Source organism: Haliotis rufescens, unplaced genomic scaffold (assembly GCF_023055435.1).
Source record: "Haliotis rufescens isolate VD_foot unplaced genomic scaffold, xgHalRufe1.0.p SCAF_129, whole genome shotgun sequence".
Lineage (NCBI taxonomy): Eukaryota > Metazoa > Mollusca > Gastropoda > Lepetellida > Haliotidae > Haliotis > Haliotis rufescens.
This window is the reverse complement of record NW_025963812.1, coordinates 47,352-62,127: the sequence shown is the minus strand read 5'-3', so window position 1 is coordinate 62,127 and position 14,776 is coordinate 47,352. Positions and strand designations below refer to the sequence as shown.

At 42.7% G+C, this 14,776-nt stretch overlaps 2 protein-coding genes across 4 annotated transcripts in view; one reads left to right on the top strand and one right to left on the bottom strand.

The window, feature by feature from the left end:
* LOC124110914 overlaps positions 1-6,963 on the top strand; it is a 58,991-nt gene extending 52,028 nt beyond the window's left edge. For all 3 annotated transcript variants that reach the window (XM_048394033.1, XM_048394034.1, XM_048394035.1), the window contains exons 18-20: positions 1,340-1,425; positions 2,892-3,066; positions 4,659-6,963. In XM_048394033.1, coding sequence (XP_048249990.1) covers positions 1,340-1,425; positions 2,892-3,066; positions 4,659-4,772 — 375 coding nt within the window. In that variant the 3' untranslated portion in view covers positions 4,773-6,963. The remainder of the gene's footprint in view (positions 1-1,339; positions 1,426-2,891; positions 3,067-4,658) is intronic.
* Positions 6,964-10,385: 3,422 nt separating this feature from the next.
* The window catches only part of LOC124110915, a 50,948-nt gene continuing 46,557 nt past the window's right edge, over positions 10,386-14,776 (bottom strand). Inside the window, exons 29-31 of the mRNA XM_048394032.1 lie at positions 14,070-14,152; positions 12,395-12,581; positions 10,386-11,580 (exon numbers count right to left, since the gene is read on the bottom strand). Coding sequence (XP_048249989.1) covers positions 11,458-11,580; positions 12,395-12,581; positions 14,070-14,152 — 393 coding nt within the window. The 3' untranslated portion in view covers positions 10,386-11,457. The remainder of the gene's footprint in view (positions 11,581-12,394; positions 12,582-14,069; positions 14,153-14,776) is intronic.

Genomic DNA, 14,776 nt, shown 5'->3' with positions numbered 1-14,776 from the left:
TACGTGGGAAGCACTGCTATACAATCTTAACCATGTATTAGACATTCCGGAATGTTCGTTTTCAAAATTGTAATCGAGAACTGTGTCAACATATTTTTCAAGGTAGTCTGAAATGGAAGTCGCCAGTTTGAAACGAATGCCGTAAAGCTCGAGAAAGCTGCTTTCTAATTGGCTGATGTCGACTTCCTGTTAGTCATTTCAGTGGTCGGTTAAATTTCGCGAAAGGTCGTACTGGCGTGACCCATAACGGGACGTCCTCAGATCTTTGTTTAGCGGCAGCGAGAACTTAGATCTGATTTTAATGAGATTACTTAAGCGGGATAACGTTACTCACTCTACGAAACTATATTGTCAGCTGATCTGCAAGGTAAATCAAGTACACGGACGTTTTCGGTTTCAATTAGGAACACTAGGGTGAATTACAGTCGCATACGTAATTACTGAACGGGCATGTCATTTAAGTTACTTTGTTTTACGGATTGCCGAACTTGAAACTAAAGATTTGGAATATTAATTTGATTTTAAGAACAGTTTGTTTTCTTTCCGGCCAAACTGTTTTAAAAATTAATTTTACAAAAATCGGACGAAGGGTAACACTTTTACGTCTTTCAAATAGTTACAGGGGAGGTGGGGATAGCCTAGTGGGTACAGAGTCCGCTCGTCACGCCGAAGTCCCGTGTTCGATTTCCCAAATGGGCACAATGTTTGAAACCCATTTCTGGTCCTCCGTGAAGTTAACTTTAGGCTGAAACTAAAAGCGGCCTGAAACAATACTCACTCACTCACTCACTCACTCACTCACTCACCCACCCACCCACCCACCCACCCACCCACCCACTCACTCACTCACTCACTCACTCACTCACCCACCCACCCACCCACCCACCCACCCACTCACCCACCCACCCACCCACCCACCCACTCACTCACTCACTCACCCACCCACCCACCCACCCACCCACCCACCCACCCACTCACTCACTCACTCACTCACTCACTCACTCACTCAACCAACCACCCACCCACCCACCCACCCACCCACCCACCCACCCACTCACTCACTCACTCACCCACCCACCCAACCACCCACCCACCCACTCACTCACTCACCCACCCACCCACCAACCCACCCACCCACCCACTCACTCACTCACTCACTCACTCACTCACCCACCCACTCACTCACTCACTCACTCACTCACTCACTCACCCACCCACCCACCCACCCACCCACCCACTCACTCACATTAGCTACCATTCCTTCTCTGCCAACCTACCGACAAGCTTGGGCACCATTAGTTTGCATTTTCAAGTAAACTTGACGTGTGTGATGTTGCAGGAGATGACGTTCAGGATCCCCCTGTGTCTCTACACCAACTCAGGGACGGTGACGGTCAAGGTCCAGCTAGAACTCAAGGGAGGCCCGTGAGTACACCACCCGCTAGTCTCCTAGACCTTTATACCAATATTTCCCAATATCCCAAGCAAGTCTACAATTCTTTAGCAAGTCTAGGACTTTTCAGTTTCAGAGTGAACTTGAAGGAATTCTCTGAATTCCATTTCTATTTTTCAAGATATAATTTAACAAAAAATCACTTCAGACACTAAATGTTATTCGTTGAACGCCTTTGTTCCAGACCGTTCGATACTTCTCCACTTTTTATAGTGTTGCTTCTCTCTTTCCTCGATACTCATAAAACTTCAAATGGATATTAAAACGGAATGACGGATCTGATTATTCCTATCAAAAGTTGAACAGTATATAAGGAAGAAAATTTATGGATGTCAACTTCTTTATTATAAGGAACATAACGTTTCGGATTATACAGAAGGAGTAAGCATATACTCCGAAACGTTGTGTTCCTCATAATAAAGAAGGTGACATCCATATATTCTAATGTGTATCACTTCTAAATGCCTTTCAAAGACCTGAATAGTAATATAGTTCCCCAGTATCCGATGATTTTAAGCCTATTGTCATTCACTGTCAGAATAGCTCCTGAACTTCCCCATCGTGTCGCAACACGCTGCTAGTCTCTGACCCCTGTTGTGCTCATGTTCTCAACGGCTAGGGTAACGGAGCCATACTCGATTGTGTCACAGACTGGACATCGTCCCAATCTCATTCAAATCAGATCTTAGTGCTCCCTGTTGCTATTAACATCACAGGTCCCGTCAGAACGACCTGTCGCGAACTTTGACTGACCAATGAAATGACTGACAGGAAGTCGACATTAGCCAATCAGAAAGCAGCTTATAGAGCTTTACGGAGTTAGTTTAAAAATGGCGACTTCCGTTCCAGACTACGCCTTTTCAATATAATTTGATTTGGCGACTTCCATTCCAGACTACGCCTTTTCAATATAATTTGATTAAGTTCTCGAAAGAATTGAAAATTGAAAGATAATTCTTGAATGTCTAACAGTAGTTACCAGAGGCGGTGGAAAGTATCTTCCATTTCAAGACACGTCTAGCATTAGAGAAATAGGCATGTCTAGCATTCGGAATTCCTCTTCCTCACGTACTCTTCTAGTCTACATGCACCACCTCCGTGGTCTTGTGGTAGAGCGTCCGCCCGGAGAGCGATCCCCGGCCGCGTCATACCAAAAGACGTTAAAAGATGATACCTGTTATTACCCTGCCTGGAGCTCATTAAGGGGCTAAAACAAGGACTGGTCGGCTCGGAGTCAGTATACTGTGTCTGAATGTGGTAATCATGTTAAACTGCGGCAGTGAGCTAGCACTATAAATCGGCATCAGTCCGGACTAGTACAAGCAGCCACACACACACGCACATGCACGTCGCTATATAATTGCAATATTCTTGGACGCGACGTTAAACCCAATTTTACCTCACCTCTAGTCTACATATATATGTTCACCACCCACAGGTTCTACTTGGAGCTCCGGCCACACCACGCTGGCTATGACCCCCACAGACTGGACATCACGGAGGGGGTGGGGAACCTGAACGTCGCCGTCACCCCAGACGCGACTGCAACAGACATCCCTTCTTCAGATCTACTTGTGACATTCACGTTTAATATTTCTGCAGATCAAATAACTGTAAGTACTTATAAAAAAGCCTCCTCTTCCAAAAAGCTATATCCGCGCTATTTAATCGACACAAGCAGCAGTACCTCCCATACAAAACATACCAGCTAGTGGTCCGTGGTCTAGTGGTTGAGCGCCCGCCCGGAGAGCGGAGGGTCTGGGGTTCGATCTCCGGCCTCATCGTACCAATAGACGTTAAAAGATGGTACTTGTTGTTACCCTGTCTGGCTCTCGGCATTAAGGAGCTAAAACAAGAACTGGTCGCCTCGGTCTCAGTATACTGTGTCTGAGTGGGGTATGCATGTTAAACCCCATGTGTCTCACACTGAATTCACGAATCGTGTGCAAGAATTCTTGTTTTCTGAGTGAGAGCGAGGGTAATATATATGTACATGCGTTCTTACATGAGTTTCATAAAATCAGTATGACACATATGCAAGTGTAATAATTTCTTTATTACCATTATTTATTCAACCTTTTTAGCTCGTCTTTAGAAAAGTTCATCACCGCCGTCTTACCAAATACACAATTGCCGAATGACGTCAACAGTATCAGCTAATGTGACGTCATTCCGACATGACGTCACAATAAGATTCCAATGACGTCAACAATGCCGTCCGAATGACGTAATCAATACACTGGTGTGCGTGAAGTGATATTTGCAGTAGTGCACATACATCCTTTTTATCTTGGTTATTTCAAACCCTATTGGTGATAAAAAACCGTTACCGTTTCACCTCCAATTTTATCCATCTTACCAGGGTTGAATAAATTTCCGACCACCTCCGTAGTCTTGTGAGGCGTCTGCCTGGAGAGCGGAAGATTGCTGGTTTGATCCCTGGCCGCGTCATACCAAAAGACGTCAAAAGATGGTACTCTTTGTTACCATGCCTGGCGCTCGGCATTTAAGTACTGGTCGGCTCAGAGTCAGCGTGCTGTATCTGAGCAACTGCGGCATGGTATCTCAGTGGGCTGGTATATTATTACGGCATCAGTCCGGACAATCGCAAGCAACCACACACGTGCATGTACGTCGCAATATAAGTGCAATAATCTTGATCGCGATTCTAAACCCCGTTTCACATAGTGACCGCCTCCGTGGTCTAGTGGTAGAGCGTCCGCCGGGAGAGCGGAATGTCCGGGGTTCGATCCCCGGCTGCGTCATACCAAAAGACGTTAAAAGATGGTTCTTGTTGTTACCCTGTCTGGCGCTCGGCATTAAGGGGCTAAAACAAGGACTGGTCGGCTCGGAGTCAGTATACTGTGTCTGAGAGGGATATTCATGTTAAACTGCGGCATGGTATCTCAGTGTGCTAGCACTATAAATCTGCATCAGTCCGGACTAGTACAAGCAGCCACACAAACACACACACGTACATGCACGTCGCTATATAAGTGCAATAATCTTGGACGCGACGTTAAACCCCATTTCACCTAACCTCACCTCACTAAATGAATGTCAACATGCTCCGATGGACTTGGATAATTGTTCATATATTGGTTTTGATGGCCCAGTGGAATTTCTTCACAGACCTTCTTGATATGGCTGACTATTGCAGACTGTGGCATAAAACAACATTCACGCTTGTACTTCTTTGTTCCAGTATTCGCTGGGGACGACGGTCTTCAAGTCAGTACCCATCACTTACTCCAACTTCGACACGCTAGCCATTGGGAAGAAGGGCGTCCTACTACAATCAGTAGACATGCGCAGTTAAAACTGATTGAATTCTTCCTATAAATTATTGTTTTGTAAATAATGTATCATGTTGGTTTCGCAAATAACAATATAAATCCCGAAGTTATGTGGAAGAAAATGAAGGGTTTTAAACACAAATGTTCAAATTTGTAACAATACAGGGGAAAGCCGGCAGCGGTTCAACAATTAATGGTCTTGTGTTCTCGTTATTTCACTGGCAAGTCTAAAGGCCTGCAATGCGCCGTGCCTCGGTGTGTTCCTAAACCATTCCCTTATCCTTGGGTTCGTATCCAAGGCTGGCCTTAAAGATGATCCTTGGTTTGTCAGCACCATACCCAAACTGTACGATTTCACCCATACTGTACGATTTCACCCATTCTGTACGATTTTCACCCAAGCGGTAAATGTCTACGATTTAAGACCTTTTTGGCTTGCCCCGTACTTAAGGCTAAAACTTTAAGCTAAAACGCACATACGAGAACACACTTCTCCAAATTTTACTGTCATTGTGTACACTAGAGGAAATGGTTATCCGGTTTTAGATACTACTCAAAACAAGTTAAAGAACACCCGATTCTTTCATATCACCGTAGTTAATCTGTCATGACATGACACACTTACGATGGTCATTTGAAAGATTAGTGTTCTTTATCTTCTTTTGAGTAGTATATTAGATAACAATTGAACTTGTTTTATTTTTTATGTTATATTTAAGATGAGCATGACTGTCAGATAGAAACTTGTTTCAATTTGACAAGTGATGTCGTACTGACAATAGCTTTAATGACGCACGGAATACAGCCTAAACTCGTCCGTGCACCAGTATGCTTGTGTATGCTTGTATATATGAGATGCCAGTTTGTCCTAGCACTAGACTGTAGAAATATCGGATGTAGGCTATGTTGGCAGAGAAAACCAGATTATATATTGCGATCATCAGAAAAATGATACCAAATATTATTCATTCCCTTCCAGAAGAACCCTCCTTGTGTCTAACGTAGCGTATGATGGTTCTGTATCGTGATAGAGCGGTTCATATAACGGTAACGTAGCTTATGGAGGTGCTGTATCGTGACATAACGGTTCATATAACGGTAACGTAGCTTATGGAGGTGCTGTATCGTGACATAACGATTCATATAACGGTAACGTAGCTTATGGAGGTGCTGTATCGTGACATAACGATTCATATAACGGTAACGTAGCTTATTGAGGTGCAATACCATGATATAACAATGCCGTTGGATATTGTTCACATTGTAGCTATGCCGTTATGAACAGTGATTCGGTGTGATAATCTTACGCTTACAGGCCAACCGTATTGGCAGGCCTGGCAAGTTGGTCCAATTTGGAGCCAATTCAAATTTTATGACTCACTACTTACACTGCACGTTGTCTCATCTTGACACAGGTCACACTATTTTACAGTCTGAACGTTGGCTGTAAAATTATCAAAGACCCCGTGGAGCCCAGTCTACCATTAAAACTGTTTGAAATAAATGCATCCACCTCGAACATTAGTCATGGGGCGCGTTGCAAGCCACGAAGCGCTTAGAGAAAGCAAATTAATCGCTCACCCGGGGGTCTGCAACAGTTCGAAGCGCTTGCCCACTCTTCCAAAATGGCGGCGCAACTACCGCTTGGTTACCTTGCCCTAATGAAGAACGTAATAGTAGAGGCTTGATGACGAGCTGATGAAATTTATGACTGCTTTGAAGATGTGGAGCAGACTGATGATGATGGGGTGTTAGCTGCCTTTGCTCATTTCCCCGTTGATCAAGTCAAGAATTTCTTGTTCCGCTGTCAAAGTCAGCCGCCATTTTGGTTTGAGAAGGAAGCGACCTCGGCCAGCGATTCTTTCGCTTGCAAGCGCCTGAAAGTTAGCGCACTGTTTTAAGGTGAATCGCTGTACATCGCTTGCAAGCGATTGGCGCTTTGCAACGCACCCCTGGTCGAAATGCTGAAAAAACCGTTGAAGCTTTCGATGTCACCAATTGGCTATGTGAGATCACAGTGACGTCATAATATTGTACAATGACGTTATAATGACGTGTTATAAAATGCTATTTCCCCCACGTGAAAATGCCCATGTTATTTCACTGAACTATCTGCATATTTCCATGACATTTCGAGCGATTGTAGTCTGGGGAAGTGTATACACAATTGACAGTGGAAGTATTTTTTGTGGTACAAATTCACAGAATAAACAAGAAATTTTTCAAACACTTAAGTTAATGTGCGATTATCTTCACACCAGGAACCACAAATGAATTATTAATACACAGAGAGCAAGGACGTCTACAATGGGGCTATTCGAGTTGCGTCCCTTGGCCGAGACAGTATCCGATGACTGTGATCAGATTCGACCTGATTATGATCCTTGGTTTTTAGGAATATGTCCTTGCGCGTAGGTTTTATCAAAACAGTGGAAGTCACCTAGGGTTTGTCACACCTAATAATTGAAATACTATTCACAGCGGTTTGAATCCAAACAACCCTCACTCACTCACACAGTGATGCTAATAAGGATTAATTTCCGTTGACGTTGTACTAAATGGAGAAATAAAAAAACTTATATTATTTATTTTTCTGTGTAAGAACTTGTGAATGTAAAGTGTCTGTTTAAAGGGACAGACCATATGGTTCTTCTAATGCAATAGATATCCATGTATTATGTATGAATAAAACAGTATTGTAATATTATTGGTTTGGAAATAAACACAAATATCGTTTTCATCTTCTGTCTTCATAAAGAAGATTTTACTAAACTGCCGGGCAAAAGAAAATATACACCATGTTTGATGTTGGCGAAAATGACACAAAGAAATGGTTATTCGATGGTGATGTATTTGATGTACGGGTATCATATACGATATAACATGCATCGTATGAATGTGTATCTCACAACAGGTGACGTACACATGACGTCTAAATTTCACAGCACACTGTACAGGGCAGAGTGAAGTGTATGCTTTCTTTTGCCCGGCAGTGTATTTCTGTAGTGAGTGAGCGAGTATTGGTTTACGCCGCTTTTAGCAATATTCCAGCAATACCACGGCAGGGGACACCAGAAATTGGCTTCACACATTGTACCCATGTGGGGATTCGAACCTTGGTCTTCGGCGTGACGAGCAAACGCTTTAGCGGGCCCGGGATTTGTGCCGGCGTTCATTTTACTTAAGGACTGACAATTTGACATTCTAGGGTGAGGGCTGGAAATTGTCAAAAAAATTGATTGAAAAATAATAATTATGCTTCAGGCGTTGTAAAAAAAAATAAAATTGTCTGCCACAAAAATACATGGTTGCAAGATGTTACTTAAAAATAAATATTTAAAAAAAAAAAAAAGTCACGAGACACAATCCCACCCGCCCCCCGCACCAAAATATTAAGTGGCCGGTCCCCCATGCGAGCAGTGCCATGTGTACACTCCAATCTTCCAGGGGGCACGGGTGGCCGGGCGCAGCGATTCGCTGTGCAGAGTCGCGTCCCTTGGGCACGCCAGAAATCTATGATTGTGGGTTCGAAGAACGCCACTATTTTGCGTAACGAGTGATAAATAATAGGAACTTTCGCTATCTTGTGTATTCAGTGCCGTCATCATCTTCCCGAGGCAAGAGAGTTAACTGACTTTAAAAGTCCAGTTTCAACCCTTGCCGAACTAGGCTGGAATACCGGGGCTCGATCGTAGCGCCACCAGGGTTTTTTACGAGTCATGTCCCTTCTGAGCCTCTCCTATGGACCAATCAGATTCCACCTCTCGTATCACTTGCATTTGTATCAAACAAAATGGCGGCGCCATGTCAAGACGATCCGGATTAAAGTGTGATAAAACGGGTCTTACATTGCGAACTGCATCAAATTGCGTGAGCACCTTGATTAAAATCATGAAAAGATTTGGAAAATATCTGTTGACAACGAGTTGGCGGTGTACACACTTTGCAAACCCTGCAATCGACCGAAATCTACACGACAGTTTACGAACCGGATTTCGATTTCGTTGCGTGATTTTGATTGGACTATGCATAGACTCGTTAGTCCAGCCAAAATGTAACTCCACATACAAGCCTAGTTCGGCAAGGGTGGAAACTGGACTATTAAAGTCAGTTCACTCCCTTGCTTCGGGAAGATGTGCCGTCATGGGGTATCGAATGCCAATATATTTTGTATACGTTTACGAAATACTATGAAACGTCGTGTGTATTGAGTGATATTGTGGCAAGGACGTCGTCAAAAATGTTCATGCGTTGACGTCACTGGGAAGAACGTCACTATCACCTCGTTTACGCGAAGACCTGGTGTCATCACTGATTTTCAGCGGTTAATTCATATAATCTTCGGGGGCACAGGTGGCCCAGTCATCTAAGGCGCCGCGATTCGCCGTGCAGAGTTGCGTCCATTGGGCACGCCAGAAACCTATGATTGTGGGTTCGAATCCTGGTTCGCCCCGATTATGTTTCTAGGTTTGTCAGCACAATACCCGTGCTCGTGGGTTTCACCGAAGTGGTAAACGTCTGAGACCTGCATCACTTGGGGCTTTCCTCCCACATTAAGATGACACATCGTGATATAACTGGAATACTGTTAAAAGCGGCGTTAAACCCAACTCACTCACTCACTCACTCTGAAACAGAAACACACCACAATTGTCTGTGGTTTTCTTTAATCTTTTTACAGTTCAAGTGTGTTTTGATTGTTTATTGTTTCTAATACACAAATAGATGATTGTGGTCTATGCTTTCTACAAACATACCAGCTCTCTATTGTTTGGCTTCTTTAAAGATAGCACTGAAATGCATTCCTCTATTAATGAATATGTTTTCAATTTGAAAAATATGTTAATTTTGTAATTCCATGCGATGAAGTGTTTGCTTTGTTGGTTTGTTGTTTAACGCCGCACTCAGCAATATTCCAGCTATATGACGGCGGTCTGTAAATAATCGACAATTGGTCACGCAATTGGGATACGATGACATGAATCAACCAAGTCAGTAAGCCTGACTACCCGATCCCGTTAGTCGCCTCTTACGACAATCAGTCGCCTCTTACGGCAAGCATGGGTTGCTGAAGACCTATTCTACCCCGGATCTTCACGGGTCGCCTAGAAGTGAGTGAGTGTGTGAGTGGGTAGGGTTTTACGCCGGTTTTGGCAATAATCCATTAATATGACGGTGGGGACACCACAAATGGGATTCACACATTATACCCGTGTGGGGCATCGAACCGGGTCTTTGGTGTGACGAGCGAACGCCGGTTTCGCTCCTACTATGGTCAGAACTGACATGAAAATACTAGTTAAACTCTATACTTTCACATAATGGGCAAACTTCTCCGTCTACAACGTGCGTCACGTGTGAGGGAGTGAATACCACGGTCAGATATATTCCATCTATACCAAGGCGGGCTGTTAAATACATGCGACTAGACCAAGCAATTACATCGAGCGGGCACGCCATGGTATTGCTGTTTTGCCTAAATCAAGCTCAGTAACGATTCTATCACGTCTGCAGAAAGGAAAACATTGACGTAGGCCAACGTAGCTACCCGACAGGTGACCAGCCACATCCAGTTTATTTGCCTCGAAAACAAATGAAGACTTCTTCATGCGTGATAAAAAAGACAAAACAAATAGTGGACTTTTCAAAAATAAATCTTTATTAACTACGGATTACATGGTACTTACACATCAGCCTCAAGAAACAAGTCAATGTTTGGTACCCTGATAGGTGATAAACTGATAGTGGGGCGGTTAAGGGAAAAATTGGGCACTTAGGTTTTAAAGGACCAAACTTTGCACACTTACACATTGAACCATTCCTAACATTTCCGGATACGGGCCCAAGCTTAGCAGCGCCCCCTGGTGGTAGAAAATTCAAGGTGGCCACTAACTTCGCTGAAATCTCTAATTATGTAAATCTATGCTCAATATATTATACTTTTCTGTTCAAATTATACCTCTCAGCTATGATATGTTACATTTTCAATTGGAAATATCTTAAGTTAGCGATATCATATCAAAACGCTTAGTCAGCACTCAAAGAATACTTCTATATGGTTTTATTAAAAAAAATATATTTAAAACTTTTACAAATTAAAAAATATAATTTCGCATAATACACAACTTGTGATGGGTATGCTAGACATCATATTTTTTTTCGGCACAAATTTCCATTTCCAACATGGCAGGGGTCATGTGGTTGTCAATTCATTTTTTACACCAGTCTTCATTGAACCGATGTGTTTTAACACAATATTACCCAGTAACAGATTAATTTTTACTGTTGCAGGAATGAAGGAGGATCAAATAAACATAATCAAACAACAGTTCTTTCAAATTGCAATCACATAAAAAAGCAAACTCGCAAATAAAAGATGCTTTCTTTTGTCCCTCCGTATATGCGCATTAAGTGATACGACGGTCAGGTCATTGGCAGCCTGTACATAAAGCTATATAGTGAATGAGTATAGTTTGACGCCGCAATTAGTAAAATGGCGGGGACACCAGATATCGACTGTAAACACTGTCCAAATATTGGGAATCGAACCCGACATTCGACGTGACAAGCGAACGCTTTACCCACTGGGCTACCCAACCGCTCGGGAGTGTGCAGAGCGGTACTGCATGCTGTTCGGTAGGGTTAAAACGATATGTCCAACTTCAACAGGGTCAGTTTGATCAACATTATATGTTCATATTTCACATTCTAATTGGAATTTAAAATGGTCAGAGAGTCGATCCTGGTGCCTTGAGATATAGAGATGAACTTCACACTCCTGAGCGGGGATTCGTATGGATACGACGACATAATTACCCCATTGACAGAAATCTGTAATACAATGTTAAATATATTTAATTATACATGTTTTGTTATAACAAAAAAGTATTTAATTATACACGTGTAGGTATTACAATGTTTGTTGTTTAACGCCGCGCTCAACACTATTCCAGCTATATGACGGCGGTCTGTAAATAATCGAGTCTGGACCAGACAATCCAGTGACTGATATCATGAGCATCGATCCACGCAATTGGGATACGATGACATACATCAACCAAGTCAGCGAGTCTGACCACCCGATCCCGTTAGTCGCCTCTTACGACAAGCATAGTCGCCTTTTACGGCAAGCATGGGTTGCTGAAGACCTGTCCTACCCGGATCATTACAAGAGTAGATGAAGAAAGTGGTATTGGAGAAGGTTCATACAGTGTTTAAGTTTAAGCTTGGGGTGACTCTGAGGCAGGCAGGATAGCCAGTAACACTTGGACCAAATAACCCCAAATGACTTATATAATCGACCTCAATAATACGATTGTTATATAATAGAGTATATTGTTGGGTGGCACCCCCATCCTACCACGGAAAGTTATAATTGATACTGTGAACCCCCCTCCCCTATTTATGTTGTCACATACACACACCTCAAGGTTAATATCTTTAATGTGCGCCCCCCCCCCCCCCTCCCAATAGTGATGGGGCAGACACACCCATGGATCCCCACCTACCACTGGAGATTAGTAGTGATATGCCACCCCACCCACCAACCCGCCATCCACTATCAGTGAATCTAATACAATACCCATCATCCATTATACAATGAATGAAATACGATTGGTAAAGATTAACACACAACATGGTTTACATTGAAGGCTGTGGGGGTAACGTCGACGGTCAGGTCGATGTCCATGGTGTTGAAGTCGTGGTTCTGTATAGTCTCCTGTTGGGTAGTCCTCCCACCCAGCACTCTGCTGGCGGTCAAACTGCTGGACAGGACAACATACTTGATGATTAGCACGGCTTCCTTGTCAGCTAACAGCTGCATCTGGAACCTGCGTGACCAAGAAGGTAGAACTTTGGAATAAGTGATGCATGCATGATAAAGGGCACAACACTGGAATAAGTGATGCATGCTTGATAAAAGGCACAACACTGGAATAAGTGATGCATGCTTGATAAAAGGCACAACACTGGAATAAGTGATGCATGCTTGATAAAAGGCACAACACTGGAATTAGTGATGCATGCTTGATAAAAGGCACAACACTGGAATAAGTGATGCATGCTTGATAAAACGCACAACACTGGAATAAGTGATGCATGCTTGATAAAAGGCACAACACTGGAATAAATGATGCATGCATGATAAAGGGCACAACACTGGAATACTTGAATGCATGCATGATGAAAAAAACAACACTGGAATAAATGATGCATGCATGATAAAGGGCACAACACTGGAATAAATGAATGCATGCATGATGAAAAAAATAACACTGGAATAAATGATGCATGCATGATAAAGGGCACAACACTGGAATAAATGAATGCATGCATGATGAAAAAAACAACACTGGAATAAATGAAGCATGCATGATAAAGGACACAACACTGGAATAAATTATGTATTATGATCAAAGGCACAACACTGGAATAAATGATGCATGCATGATAAAAGGTACAACACTGGAATAAATGATGCATGCATGATAAAGGACACAACACTGGAATAAATTATGTATTTATGATCAAAGGCACAACACTGGAATAAATGATGCATGCATGATCAAAGTACAACACTGGAATAAATGAGTGCATGCATGATAAAAGGCACAACACTGGAATAAATGATTGCATGCATGATAAAAGGCACAACATTGGAATAAATGATGCATGCATGATAAAAAGCACAACACTGGAATAAATGATGCATGCATGATAAAAAGCACAACACTGGAATAAATGATGCATGCTTGATAAAAGGAACAACACTGGAATAAATAATACAAGTATGATAAAAAGCACAACACTGGAATAAATAATACATGTATGATAAAAAGTACAACACTGTAATAAATGATGCATGCATGATAAAAGGCACAACACTGGAATAAATGATGCATGCTTGATAAAAGGCACAACACTGGAATACATGATGCATGCATGATAAAAAGCACAACACTGGAATAAATGATGCATGCATGATAAAAAGCTAAACACTGGAATAAAAGAATGCAATCACGATAAAAGGCATACCACTGGAATAAAAGAATGCATACACGATAAAATGCATACCACTGGAATACTTGAATGCATGCATGATAAAAGACACAACACAGGAATACATGAGTGATGCGTGATCAAAAGGCACACCAGGTGTTATGTCCGTACGCTAAGCACCTGCACACTTTTGATACAAACAGTTGAACACAAGGAACATGAGTGATTGAATGAGTTAAAATTTAACGTCGCTACGACATTATTTCAGCCATAGAGTGATCGTGGGCGATTGGGGCTCTAGCACTGACACATATACGTACTTTGCGCTGTTCGTCCCGAGTACAGCTTTCAGCTTAATCGCGGCCGAAGACTTTAACTCACAGGGCACTCCGAAATCAGTATCCTGGAAAGGAATCCAGTGTTCGGTCAGCTATAACCTTTGCTGAGCCTAAATAACAGTACAAACATGCATGCACGTATACAAAAATGGTCACTTAAAACTACCTACTGTGTACTGATACTACTACCATGGATGTAACCCGTGAAGATCCGGGTTAGAATGGCATCTTCAGCAACCGATGGCTGTTATAAAAGGCGACTATGCTTTTCGTAAGAGGCGACTAACGGGATCGGGTGGCCAGGCTCGCTGACTTGGTTGATGCATGTCATCGTATCCCAATTTCGTAGATCGATGCTCATGATGTCAAGCACTGGATTATCTGGTCAAGACTCGAATATTTACTGACCGCCGTCATATAGCTGGAATATTGTTGAGTGCGGCGTTAAACAACAAACAAACAAACAAACCACGGACGTGTCACATCTTTACTTAGAGACTGCCTCCGTGGTGTTGTGCAAGAACGCCTACCCGGAGAGTGAAGGTCGGGTGTTCGATACCGCGTCATACCAAAAGACGTTAAAAGATGGTACTTGTTGTTGCCCTGCCTAGCGCACAAGAATTTTTCGGCTCGGAGAGTACTGTGTATGGGTGGGGTATTCATGCTTAAACTGCAGCAGGTATCTCAGT